Below are 14,105 nucleotides of genomic sequence, written 5' to 3'. Positions count from 1 at the left end.
GGCCCCCCTGGTAGCATAGGACCTGTCCTGAGAAGGTGTGCATGACCATATTGTAGAGCAACACTCTTCCTACTGTTCATTCTGAGATAATAAACAGAAAATAAAAGCATTTTTTTTAATGTACCTTACAAAACTAAGAGCGCCTCTACTTTCAGGCTTCAAGCTCTCTTACTATCACCTCTACATGACCTTAGGACTTGGACCAGAGTCTACACTGTGACACACCGATCCAATGCTGACAACAGAAGCAGTACATTGATGAAGGTCCTTATACACACATATATACATTGCTTCCTTTCAGGCAGAGAACTGCATCTACTTTGACCACTTTTCCAAAGGGGAAAATCTGTCAGAGGTCAATAAATGGGTTCAAGGTTTTTGGACACCAAATGTGGCAAGGTCAAAAAGTCACAGAACAGTTAGTTCACCTTGCCAACTCAGCATCAAAGTAGATTTTTATTGGATTCAGACTCACCCACACATAAAAGCAGAGACAAGAGAGAGACGTACATTCACCCCAGGCACATCAGAGCCTCACCCCATCTTTACAGATCCTTCAACTTCTTTTTACAGTAGAGAAGTTGTAGATGATTATAAATCAAATCACAAGGACCATTATTAAAACGGAACCTCAAACAGCATAAGAAACAGCACACTCAGCCTGCTGATAAACAGCTTATCCTCACCGGTACAGTAGTTCAGAAAGTGACAGTATTGCAACATTGGTCGTATTTAAGCTCTGAGTTATGTTTCTGGGATCACTTTGGATGCCTCTTAAGGGCAACAACCAGCGATCACTGCTCAGAAACAAACACAGCAAAAATTTCACCATATACTTCAGAGTCAAACATGATATTTAGCTGAGTGTCCTTGCTTGTAATCACTCCATCTTTTCTCACTCTACCTGTTACACCTGATGTTATACACATTTTGTCAAAACATTCAATCTTTATAAATTCATGAAAATGAAAAATATACACAGTAACTTGTACTTTAGGCACCGCAATTTATCATCAGAAACCAATTCATTCCCTCTTCCCTACATTGAAAACTCTGTATTTTGAATGCATGTTTTCTGCTTCTCAATTCTAAAAAGCATGAATAGTTAATTATAAATTTCATGCTCCCATTAAGTCCTTACCCAAATCATTTGTAAACATTTAAAATGGAAATTAAAGATTTCAGCTGGCTCTTCACTGTTTACTTGTTTATTTTTTTTACTGTTACAAAAACACTCCAGTCACATATTCCCTGTAAAATGAAGCAGCTCCTTTTATATCTCTGTCCTTTGCATTGGTATATTAATTTGAGCAGTTGAAAACTCTGTTATTGATACTAAGGCCTGGATTGTGCAAGCAGTTATTTTTAAAGATAATAAAATGTTGGTCCTAAATTTCCCAAGGTACTCTGACTCCAGCTCTGCATGCATAACCAAGAGGTGTAATAATGTAAATCCAGGAGGGCCTGCCTCACATCTAATGAATAATCACACAGAATGTATTTGTGGATTAAAGTATTGGCATCAGCATGGCTTTTAATCCATACAAACCCCAGAGTCATAAAAAACCCTTCTCCAAGCAATAAAATGTATTTTCTCTGTCTCCCCACTATCAAAGCTGTTAATCTTCAGGCAGTAATTGTGAATGACCACACAGAGCACTCCAGCCTCTGACAGGCACTTCTGCCATCCCAATCGGTCACTTCTGCTTGGAGAGCAAATCCAAGGAGTGTGGACATGCAGGAGTAAAAATTGATCATTTAAAGATGAAATCAAATTGCAGTTTCTATTTCATTATACTGGAAATAAGAAAAAAGCTGTGAAAAAGTCTACACAGCTTATTTATTTAAATACATTTATTTTAAAACATTGAGAGCACTGGGTAAGTCAGGGAAGAACTTCCTGCAGTGCAAACCCACATTCTGACATCAGCTGCATCTCTGCAGGTAAGGACAGCACATGGTCCTTGCTTAGTTTGTTCAGCCAGTTAAATACAATAGTTAGTTTAAACAAATACAAGAAACAGATGAAAAGGGTAGAAAATAAAGAAAAGCTTGCTCTCCTCTGTTACTTCATAAATTAAAAGCCAAACAGAACAGAGCTATTAGGAATAAGAAATTGAGAGGCACAGGAATTAGCAACAATATTTGCAAGAATCAAGTTGATATTTCCTTTATTAAATATCAAAACTTTTTTTTTCTTAAATGGTTTTCTTAGATGGTTTTATTTAACTGACAAATAAAGTGTAAAAGTGGCTTTCTAGAACACTAATTGAATTCTAGTTTTCATGCAACAAAACCAAGAAAATATTACCCCCTTTCTTCTTAAAAGACTCCAAACAGATGAATATAAAGCAATGCATTGATTTGAACTGTGAAGATGCAATGCACAATACAAAACACAGAGCCAGAATCAGGTGAGGCTTAAAAGCATCCCAAATATCTCACACTACACGGGAGACACCAACTAGTAACCAGGAACCCAAAGTCATCTGTTCAGTATGTGAACAGAAAAGGGCCTCAAAGCTGATTACACTTCCCTATAATCCCATCATTTTCCTGAGGAAATGGCCTTTCTGAGGAAGGACAGGATCTTGATGGGAAACTACATTTGGTAGGACTAGACATGGGATTCTTCAGTCAAGTCCTCCAAAGTATAAGACAACAAATGAATGCTTCTAGTGATTGTGTTGAAAAACGAACCTTAGAAGTAACGGTGTCCAAAACCATTAACTTGCCACAGCAAAATACATAAACCACCTAACCTCACCTCCCTGCAGATTTCTATCCAACGAGGAAAAGCAAGGCTTCTTCCAGCTGGCAGGGTTTTCATCACTTTACAGAAACATATAGCTATAAGAACTGACTGAAAGGCTGTCATGGCAATTCAGCATTAAATGAGAGAAACCAAAGCGCAGGTGGAGACTCACCACGGAACTGAACTTCCTAAGCTTATTCTCACAACTGGTTTCTAAGCAGTAAATGTAAAGCCATCACACACACTTTTATTATGTTATGCAGAGCTAGTCAAAAGACTGTAGAGTAACCCCTGTGTAACACAATTTGGGATGTTCACTGCTCTAAGAAGAATGGTCGAGAGCTTTGACAGCAGCACTGAAATGAATAAATTCCTTCCAGGTCAAGTCAGAGAAGGAAAAGTCACAGCAGAAGAAAAAAGAAAACTAAAATTTTTCACCTAAGCAATGGTACAGCAAGTAATCCTTAAATAACAACCCTCTCCCCATCACATGATTCATTCCAAAATCCATGTTCATGACTTATTACACAATTAGCAGTGCTATGACACCACACAGTGCAACTCCTCCATAATGCAAGACTCTTACCAATAACCATTCATTAACTGTGTCTTCTCTAATTAAAAATGACTCACGAAATAAGCTGCATTATATGATTAAGCTTTGAACAAACCAAAGCAAATGTAACTGAATTAAATGTAACTCTATACAGTATCTTGTTAACAATTTTCAAAATAAGTGCTGGAGAATGAACACCTGGTTGTAAAGTTCCTTTGAAAGGGCAGAAGGGCCTTTCCTCTGTAAAATGCTCCAGGGACCCAAAAAGGTCAAGGGAGCATAGTTGAGAGAAGACAGAGGTACAAGGGAACATCTGCCAAGGTGACTCTGCCTTGGCAGGAGGGTGGACTAGATGATCTCCAGAGGTCCCTTCCAACCCTAACAACTCTGTGATTCTGTGAAACCAATATGAGCAAAATATAATTCCTGCTCCTGGCTTATCGGTCACCACACCTTCACTACTGCAACAGGAAAAGCAATTGGATCCCCTAAGGCCTAAGATCTCAGCTTTACAAAACACAGCATGAGTCCAGCACTGACTGGAGAGGAGGAAGACCACCAACGCCAGCACTGAGTCCCACACCAAACAGCACCACCTGAAAAAATGAAGACTTAGAAGTAACATCCCATGGCACCGAATTCAGCTTCCTGGTAATGTTTCATAAACATTAAACAACATCCCATAAACAGCAAGGTCTTGGTAACTTGAACTGGAAGGCTCTTCACACTTTGCATGGTCAGACACGTCACCAGTTTTCAGAGCAAGCTTATTCACAGCCAACTTGTTGTCACACAGCTGTGACACAGACCATTCCCTTGGCTTGTCCCTTGGACAATGCCAGAACTCTGTCTACCCTGCCCTCAGGCTTGTACTCTTCCATCATATGACAAACCATTTTCATCATTTTCTAGGTATTCTCTGATCCAGCCCCATCCAAGCTACCCTCCCATATGCAATACAGATATCATTGTCTGACATTCCCTCACCACAACACTTGCACTCACACACTTTCAGTCAGTGTTTCCACTTCCCATCACCATTACCAGCCCTTTTCTCCTCTGCCATGTGCTTTCCATTTCCCTCTCTTCTGTCCCTTAGTAGACCACAGTTATAATATAAAACCAAAACTTCTACAAAATACTGCACATAACAAATCTTAAAGAAAAGACCTGTGCTACCCGTTGTCTGAGACTCTCAAAGGAAAAGAGAAGTGCGTACACAAAATAATTTAAAAACATCTTAAGAACCATATGGTTAGACCTGGGGGAGTGAAAAGGGTCAAGCAGGAGGGTGTGACAAGATTATTCACCAACTCTGACCCCCAACCAACTCCCTAAACCACTTGAAACCCTTTCTACCTACCTGCATCAGCTTTATTTTAGTAAGGCTTGTCTCTCCCTCACTGAAAACAAGACACTGACTGACTTTCAGAACTTGGTAAATCGTATTTTTTCAAACACCTTTATCAGACCCAGTGAGAGGAACAGCTGCCTGTTCATTGGCTGCCTGTGTTTTTAACCCCTTTTCTTTTGAACCGGCTGTATCATTCAGAACGAGGGAAGAAGTAAGAGCACTGCCAGTAGAATCTGGTAGTTTTCTACATGTGGTTCTTAAATTACATAATCGACTCTATTGTGCACAGTATGCACTTACTTCATGAAAGAAAACAGTGTTTATTCCCCAGACACATCTCAGGAAGTGGGTGATGAACTCCTGCCCCTACAGCAAATGGGGCAGGCTGCCAGTTTTAAACATATATATTTATGTACCTTGAGCTTAAACTGATAACCTTTACCATCATATATATATATACGTACATAATATATAATATAAATCAACATATCTACACGTTTTCATTAATGGCTCCAAATAAACTGGGCAGCAATATCCGAGAGAGAGAGAGAGAGTAGAAGGAGCTGCTATTTGTAAATGCTCTGAGTTTCTTTCACATTTCAGGAGCCTGGCAGAACACCCTTGGCAACTCCTTCTTCCCAATCTTCAACAAAGTAACTTTTCCGTCCTTACAGCGCTTCGGACCGTGACAGACCGAACTTCCCGGGCAAAGCCCCGCGCTGCGGGGGAGCCCCTTCCCAGCCCGCCGGGAAGGAGGAGCGCTCCCAGCGCCGGGAGTCCCGGGATTCCCGGCGGAGCTCCCGCAGCGCTGTCACCGCTCGCACCCCCTGCGAGCGGCACCGGCTGCGGAGCGGGACCGGTGGGGGGGAGCTCCCTCACTCACCTGCGGTTCATGGGCCGTACCCGCACGGCCACCTTCACCGAGGCCATGGCTCATCGCCGCCGACTGTCTGTCCGTCCCTCCGTCCCTCCGTCCGTCCCCGCCGCGCCGCGCCCCGCCCGCCCCGGGCCGAGCCAGGCCAGGCCGCCCCGGCCTAGGCTGTGTCGCTATGGCAACCGCCGCCCTGCCCAGGGGGGACGGCGGCCGCGCACGGACAAACAACGCGCCACGCGTTCGGCTCTCTGGGCGGGGTGGGGGAGTTGCGGGAGGAGGAGGAGGAAGAGGAGGAGGAAGAAGGCGGCTGAGGAGAGGAATTTTGAGGGGTGGGAAATGGGGTTAGCGATAGATACGGCGTGTGCGCGTGTAGGAGCTTCTCAATAGCGTCGTCCACCGCGGTGTATTTATTGGGGAGGGGGCATATGTGCCTATACGTATGTGTATATACATAAATGTATTCATCCATACATATATATCACAGAATCCATTAGGCTGGAAAAGACCTCTGAGATCGTCGAGTCCAACCTAATGACCCAACACCACCATGTCAACTAGACCATGGCTCCGAAGTGCCACGTCCGATCTTTCCTTAAACACCTCCAGGGATGGTGACTCCACCACCTCCCTGGGCAGCCCATTCCAGTGCCTCATCACCCTTCCTGCGAAGAAATTCCTGCTGGTGCCCAACCTAAACCTCCCCTAGCACAGCTTAAGACTGTCCTCTCGTCCTGTCAGTGGTTCCCTGGGAAAAGAGGCTGATCCTCACCTGGCTACATCCTTCTTTCAGGGAACTACCTGGTTATATGTACATATATGTATATATACACATACATATAAAAAATATATCTATATGTAGATATATTGATTTATTTTTTATATATATATATAAAATACAGAGAGATATTTTATACATTTTATATATATATATATATGTATATGGAGTGTGTGTATATATATATACCCACCTCTGCAGATATATAAGTACCCATTATACATAGAGATAAATCTATATTTAGAGTTATAGATAGGGGTATCTATGTATAACACACCTATATATATCCCTTTACACATTCTATATATCTCTCCCTACATACATGCACGCCCCTATACATAGACACACACACAATATATACATAATATATATTTATATCTAAATACATGTATATGAGGGGAGAGAGATATCTATGTACATATAGATATAGATATCTATATCTGTTGATAAATACATAGATATATATAGAGAGATACATAACTATAGATATATGCCTTTTGACAAGGGCATGGAGTGACAGGACAAGAGGAACTGGCTTCAAACTGACAGAGGGCAGGGTTAGGTTAGATATGGGGAAGAAATTCTTCACTGTGAGGGTGGTGAGGCCCCACCACAGGTTGCCCAGAGAAGCTGTGGATGCTCCATCTCCGGAAATGTTCAAGACCAGGTTAGACAGGGCCTTGAACAACCTGGTCTAGTGAAAGGTGTCCATGCCCTTGGCAGTGGAGTTGGAATGAGATGATGTTTAAGATCCCTTCCAACCCAAACCATTCTGATTCTATGATTCTATGAAATAATAAATATTTTTATTTGTTTGGAGTTGTCAGTGCTTGGAAACTACACCCAGGATAGAGACACCATTTAAACCCCTGTATAAACAGTTTCATTCAAGTCACTAAGGTATTACCGGCTTGATAAACAAACAAAAAACCAAACAAACAAACAAACACAAACCCAACAACAAAAACAAAACAAACAAAAACCAAAACACAACCCCAAGAAAAACCCAAAAACAAACAAACAAACAAACCACCAAAGCACAGTTGCCAAACACAAAAGATTTCAGACCCAAATACCTCAATTTTAGCAGTGACTCCTACTGACAACTCATCATTTCCAAAACCAGAAAGGAATAAAGAAGGGGAGGTGACATCAGCTGACGAGCAATTAGCATCAATGGCAAGTGGGGTCATGTAGATGAATGAGCTGACCTGGGAAAAGGAGGAGAGCAGAGGAGGGAAAGTGAGAGATAGAAGGACCCAATGTTTACAGCCCAGCGGTGTTGGGGGAAGCACCAGGGTCAGAGGAACTCAGCCAGGACAGAAAAAATTTGGAGGATGATTGACTGCTGGAGGTGGTCAAAAGGGATGGGGTAGAAGCCCAACACACATTGAATGACAGCTGAAAACCAGGACAAAAAGAGATGCCATGGGGTGGAGAAAGGAGAGGATGAAGAAAGAAGACATAAAAGCAATGTCCCCAGCAGTGCACCAGATCAACCGAGAGATGAGGTGATGTTTGAAGGGAGAGGTCAGGTCCAAGGGGTGGTTTTATTGCAAAGGGAAAGCTATTATATGTTCAATTTGCTTGAGAAAGAGAAGAGGAGGGATGAGAACAAGAGGAGGCCAGGGCAAGGGGTTAGAAAGCCACTGATGCAGCAGCTTAAAAGAGAAGAAAGAGGAAGAAATATAGGGCCAGTAATAGGAAAGATGGAGGAAGGAACAATATACAGAGAGAGAGAGAGAAGAGCACATTGTTGGAGATGCAGGAAACTTTCAACTGCCAGATAGGACCTTTGGCCTAGGAGTCAGAGATTAAAAACAGTTTTGAAGTTTTGGAGATGGAAAAGAAAGTAGTGGATTTATAATGTGGATTTTTCCTGAGGTTTTCAGTGATGTGAGAGGACAAGCGGAGGGGAAAGATACAAGAGGGGAGACAGTTTGTGGTGCTGAGACAGTTTGTGGTAAGAGAAAAGAGTCAGGAGAAGTTTCAGCACCAGTGTCAGAGTATCTCATACCAGAGGTCACAGGAGGTCTAAAAAAGAAGGGAAGGGATCAGCTGTGCTGTGCCAGAGAGGTGTTACAGTGGGAGAGAAAGAACAAGGGCATTGGGAATTCACAGGAGCAGTAATATTTGTTTAAAAATCATCCAAGGACCAGGTCACTGTGGTGAGCAGGGGAGCTGACACACAACAGCAGCCAAATGTTCAGGCAGGGAGACTCCCACCAAGGCATCGGGCAAATTGCTAAAGCCTGTTGAAACCTTTATAGAGGACCTGGGAGATGGGCAACAAACTGACAAGCAATAGCACAAACAGATTGGAAAGATAAAAATAAGCTAAAAATTGTATAAGAAAAAATAGACATGTAGACACACGCATAATAGGATTTTTAAAAAAAAAAAAAAAGGCAGCAGTAAAAAATATAATAGAATGTAATGATTTTTGGCACGTATTAGGACTCCTAGGAAAGCCAACCAACATGTAGCCTAATTTGCAGAGCATCTACTAACTCCTCTCAGACAATTGTGCTTCCCCTCTCTCTGGTTAGCAAAACTGTTGAAATACATCTTGTTTAGTAAGTACATGCTGTGTTCCCAGGCATCCAGCCATCAGGGGATAAGAGCTTCTCCACATTCACGTATCCTTCTGCATCACGGAAAGCACTTTTCCACTTTCCACGGTGAGTTCCAATTGCAGATGGGACCAGCTAAGGCACCCGCAGCACGCCCGGTGTGAAGCAGCAAAACATCGCCAAGCTCTCCCATTTTCCTAAAATTCTCCTTGCCTTGCTGTTTCAGAGATATTTTTAACTTCACCAGGCCAGGACATGAATGCTGTGGGCAGTAGGTGAAGGGTAAAGCCCAGCCTGATTTGATGAACCCTTGTCCATGGGCATTGAGTGCTTGGTGGCTGGGGGTATGACCCAGCAGCAGAGCCAGAGGAGATGGCTACACTCAGGATGTAATTCAATACAATAATTATAGTCAGGAAAGTGGGAAAAAAATTGTCTGCTCAGTAAGACTAAGCAGAACTTATTGCTAGAGTTAGACACATTCAACACCAGCACTATTTGCCTGACTTTAATGTACATCCATAGCCAGCACAAGTTCGCTCTTTTGACACATTTCCATGTTTTTCTCTCTCCTGCCCCTTGGTTCAGCAATGAGTTAATACTTTGCTTGAAGCTCTCACCAGTTCAGTCTATCCCATGACATCATTACACACTGCATGTAATGTCTTCTGCAATTTCAGTGAGAGACAGGCAAATTTTACCAGAGGAGGGTGCAGGAGGAAGGTTTCTTTCCTAAGGCTGTGTCCTGTAGTTAAGCTGCTCAGTGGATCTTCAGAGGATTGAGGCTGTAGGAAAGTCACTCTGTTCTCAGCCTGGCTTCTACAAAACTTGACAGAAAGGGATATTTCTGAGACTTCTATACGTAGGTGACAGTTTGTAGACATTAACTCCACCCCCAACACAATATAAATGGAGGTAAATATATATATACCCAAGTGCCTCAACCTCCTTCCCTTAAAAATCTGCAGGAAAATCTATCTGTCAGTTTCTAACTACAAACTATTTTACACTCAGATACTCCTGGCAGAGTTTACAAACCCAAATCCTAACCAAACCAAAGGCACACACATTCCCAAAGAGTCCTCTACTCCTTTGGTGTAAGTGTCTTTAATAAATACATGGTTCAGATATGGTTAATGAAGCATTTCCAAGGGGTTTCCTCACAGAGTCACAAAGAGCCTCTCTGCTACACTTCACTTAGAGTTGAGAAAGTGACTTCCACCTGCAGTAGAAAGGATCCTCAAACTCAGAGGTGGGATCTCTGGAGCTTCTGCAGCCTGCTGACAAGAACACAAGCAGGACTGCAGCTCACTGACTCTTGACCACCATCTCCTACCCCTCCTCCTGGCTCATAATTGAGCTCTTGTGGTGGACCTGCTCATTCAGAAATGCCTTTAGGCACATACCATCCTTTCCTGGGGTTGCAAAACAGGTCCCAAGACCAGGATATGACAGGCTGGACCTTGCTAGTAATGAGTGGTGCAAAGTCTGTCATTCAGGCCCTTCCGGTGACAATGACCAGTTAGTTTCCTTTCTTTGCATTTTTATGCAAAAAGACTGGAAGTGCCGGAATTAATGACTTGGCCAACTGTTACTTCTTACCTGCTATAAAACACTTTTCTCATCACAGTTTGTAATGTGTTTCCAAGAAGGAGACATGAACCAGGACCTCTACTTGAGTGTGCTGAGATACCCTTCCAGTTGGCAGACAGTTGAGGGGACAGATGGATGGGCATCTCCCCACCCTGTGGGACTCACCATAAGGCCAAAGCTTGTCATCAGCCCTGATGACAAGGCTAATTTGCTGATTAGCAAATTAGCATTTGCTAATTTGATGCAGAAAGGTCAATGCTCACTGTTAAAGAGATGAAGAGGGTCCTCCGTGGCCAATATTTGGAAGAAGGTATTATCTTGTCACGGATCGATTCATTAGGAAAGGTATTTTGCTCTCCACTCCTGGGAATGCTTTGAAGAAAACACTTGCTCAGCAGTGTCCTCCAACCTGCTGCTGCAGGGCTTTTCACACCTGAGGTGCCACACGGACTTGGATGTCATTTCTGCTGTCCCTACTGAAACACATTGCGAACTCCTTTAGCTCAGTCAGGGGAATTCTCCCCCTCCTTGGGCTACTCTGTTTTTCCAATCTGTCAAAATCATGAGGAATAAACAGTACTGCTCATTCTTTGCAGCATACACATGTGGTCCTTCTAATCCATGCACACAGTCTGCTTTCCTGAGCTCATTTCCAAGCCAAGTTTCAGGTCTGTATTCGTACCCACTCCGCACAAATCACATCTGTGCATCTCCCTTTTGAACTCACACTTGTATTCCGATGGAGGAGCTTGCCATGGGTAACTTCTCAAGGGGTTGAGTGCCCTTCTGCTAGGCCTGTTGAAGCCAGGGCTTCAATACAGCTTCCAAATGGAAGGTCCAAATGGAGCCACCTGATGCGGTAAAAAGTAAAGGATGTCATTCTATTAAGAATTAAACCATGTGCTGCATGAATCCACATTAAACAAGGAGAATTATCCCATTTCCAGTGGGTCTCAGCATGCAGTTTCAAGTAAACAAGCATCAGGCTGTCAGCCTGAAATTCTCCTTGGGAGCTGTACAGTTTTAATGAGCTGCCACCAGTGCTGGGGTTTGGTGTTTGCCCCTTTGCTCTTTCCTGTACTTGCCTTTTTAATGAAATGCCATGGACATCAAGCCAACTCACCTGCCAAGGTGCTGCTGGTAACTGTGGGTAAAACTAATGAATTTGGAGCAACCCAGGAGGGTTGCCTGGAGCTGGCACTGCCAGCACCATCCTCAGGAGAGGCTTAAGGAGAGCAGCAGCAGCAATTACAGAAGACAAGACAGGACTTTAGTGCCTTTGGCAGCAGCAGCAGCGACCACTGCTGTGCCAGGCTGAGTGCCAGCCCTCTGCTTGCCACAATTTGGGAAATTAGCTTAAACTAAATGGCAGCAGGTCTGTTTCCCTCTCCTCTTTGTTATCTGCATCCAGGCCTCTTGTTGACCTTCACAATTATAATTGTGATAATATAATCTGGAATGTGACAGTTCCTCCTGCGCTTGGCAGAGGGACCATTCACAGCTCATCCAGCAGCTGGATGACATGATCAGTGAATGCTGCCTGCCCTTCCAGGTGCATCCCTTCCTGGAGAGCCTTGTGCCCATTGCAAATGTCTGGAGGCTTCACTGTGAGAGATTGGTACAGGAGACAGTGGCCTGTTTCCAGCGCAGATAGCACTTGTGCAGGGATCCTCTGAATTCCTGGCCAGAGGTATAGGGAGATGTTAGTTGGGTTGAAAGATGTCCTCACTATCATACCCTTACAGTCTGTTAAATGACAGATTGTCATTTGAAGCACGAGGGAGGGTGCAAATGTTTTGCAGCCATGCTGACTTTTGTTTTGGGATGTGGACTCAGACACTTCTTGCCCTTTTGTAGAAGGACCCGAGAAGCTGCTGTGGTGCAGCTGTGGCAGGATAAAGAAACACCAAAGTCCACACTAAAAGTTTCCTTTGGTCTGCTAGGCCACACAAAAGAAGAAAGAGTTTTTAAATAGCCTTTGAGTTTCATCATCGGGGGAATTAACCAAGTAAAGATTCAAACCACTGGGTACACACCAGCGTTTTGAAGTTGTGTTGGACTCAGTCCAGAACTGAACCAGAACAGCTTCAGCCAAAGCTTAGTTAGAACTGAATCACAAAGTCAGTGGTCTGACTCTGCTGCCTCGATCTCCTGCTACTTGCTTCGTTCATTCTTCTGTGAGCTGATTTTCCTTTCTCTGTGCTTTCCATCTCCATTCAGTTTCACAGCATTTTAAAGATACTTCATGTGGAAATAAGCAAAAAGGCATATAACAACAGAGAAGCAAATGCACTGCTCACATTTGCAGATGTATTCTATAGGAGATGACTTTCTCCTCTGACACACAATTGTCACCGTGAACTGTAACTGTTAAAACACAGCCACTACATTTCTATTTCGAAATATTCATGGGAGATGGCTTTTTACAAGAGAAGTTTGTCCTACACAGAAACTTTTCTCATTAGAAGGAGCACTCATGAATTTCACAGAGCATGCTCTTGCATTTTAAACGTGTTGCTGGCTTCTTAGAAGTGAGGTTGTTTTTGTCCTCTCTCCTGCTTCACTTTCACTTAAGGAGTCTGACGAGGAAAAGTGTGGTACAGAGAAGTGGAAATGAAGAATAAGTGGTTGTAGTTGACATTTAATTTCTGCACAGTTGGAAAGAGAAATGAGATTGTCTATTGTTCAACTCATTATTTTTCCCAACCATCCAAGAACGTAGCAATTTGTTGTTTTGTTATTAAATACAATAGGGAGATGTTATGATAATTTTTCTCATCAAGTTCTTATTATTTACAATTCATGGACAGTGGCAGTCTCCGAGCTCTCTGGTTTGCTCTGTTTTCTGGTGTATCATTCAATTAACACTGAGACAATCTGTTATGTCCAAAAGGTAACATGACAGGGTCTGATAAGCAAGCAAGCCACAGAAAGATCTAATAATTTTTAATGAATTACTGCAGTGCCGTGTTTGGAGATATTCCTTTGGCAGCACCCTGGGATTTACACAACTCATCAACATGTCACTGCTTGGGATCAAGAATAGCTGTATATTTTGAGGCTATGTCAGGGCCAACCTCTTGGGTATGCCGGTGTAGTTTTATTCAGGAGGCCAGGGAAATGCCTTGTATACAGCACTGCCATTTACTCCTGGCTTGTTAAAACACAGGCAGTGCATTCCTTCTCACTCCTCATCCACCACCCACCCCTCTTATCACCTTTATTGGCATTAAACACCCAGGAGTTTTAAGGCCACAAAGTCTCTTCCAGAGAATTCTCTTCCAGACTTTCCAGTGAGCTGCACGTTGCCACCTCACATCCCTCAACAAGCTGCAGTGCTGGAGGACCATGGAATTTAGCACTGGGAACCACTTCTCCACTCTGCATCTGTAGAAGCAAAATGGACAGTGCTGATGCCAACATCCCCACAAGCAAGAGATAAAGGCTGTGAAGGGCATCTGTCTGGCACGCTACACCCAGGAGCTCAGCCATGGTTGCTATCAGGGTATCTACATTTAAGGCAGAAAAGCGTCTTTCAAGTATCCACCTTGGAGGACATCAGGCTGCAGAGTGACATGAAGGAAATTAAAACGCAGGAGAAGCTTTTCTGGAGGCCAGAGAAAGT

At 43.3% G+C, this 14,105-nt stretch overlaps 2 protein-coding genes across 4 annotated transcripts in view; one reads left to right on the top strand and one right to left on the bottom strand.

The window, feature by feature from the left end:
• Nucleotides 1–5,640, bottom strand: part of KIF16B (kinesin family member 16B) — a 132,283-nt gene extending 126,643 nt beyond the window's left edge. For all 3 annotated transcript variants that reach the window (XM_050314957.1, XM_050314958.1, XM_050314959.1), the window contains exon 1: nucleotides 5,549–5,640. In XM_050314957.1, the coding sequence (XP_050170914.1) occupies nucleotides 5,549–5,595 (47 nt within the window). In that variant the 5' untranslated portion in view covers nucleotides 5,596–5,640. The remainder of the gene's footprint in view (nucleotides 1–5,548) is intronic.
• Nucleotides 1–14,105, top strand: part of MACROD2 (mono-ADP ribosylhydrolase 2) — a 1,470,694-nt gene that overhangs the window by 1,011,574 nt on the left and 445,015 nt on the right. The window lies entirely within an intron of this gene.

Source organism: Myiozetetes cayanensis, unplaced genomic scaffold (genome assembly GCF_022539395.1).
Source record: "Myiozetetes cayanensis isolate MyiCay16 unplaced genomic scaffold, myiCay2020 scf2-11, whole genome shotgun sequence".
Taxonomy (NCBI): Eukaryota; Metazoa; Chordata; class Aves; order Passeriformes; family Tyrannidae; genus Myiozetetes; species Myiozetetes cayanensis.
This window is presented reverse-complemented; position numbering and strand designations above follow the sequence as displayed.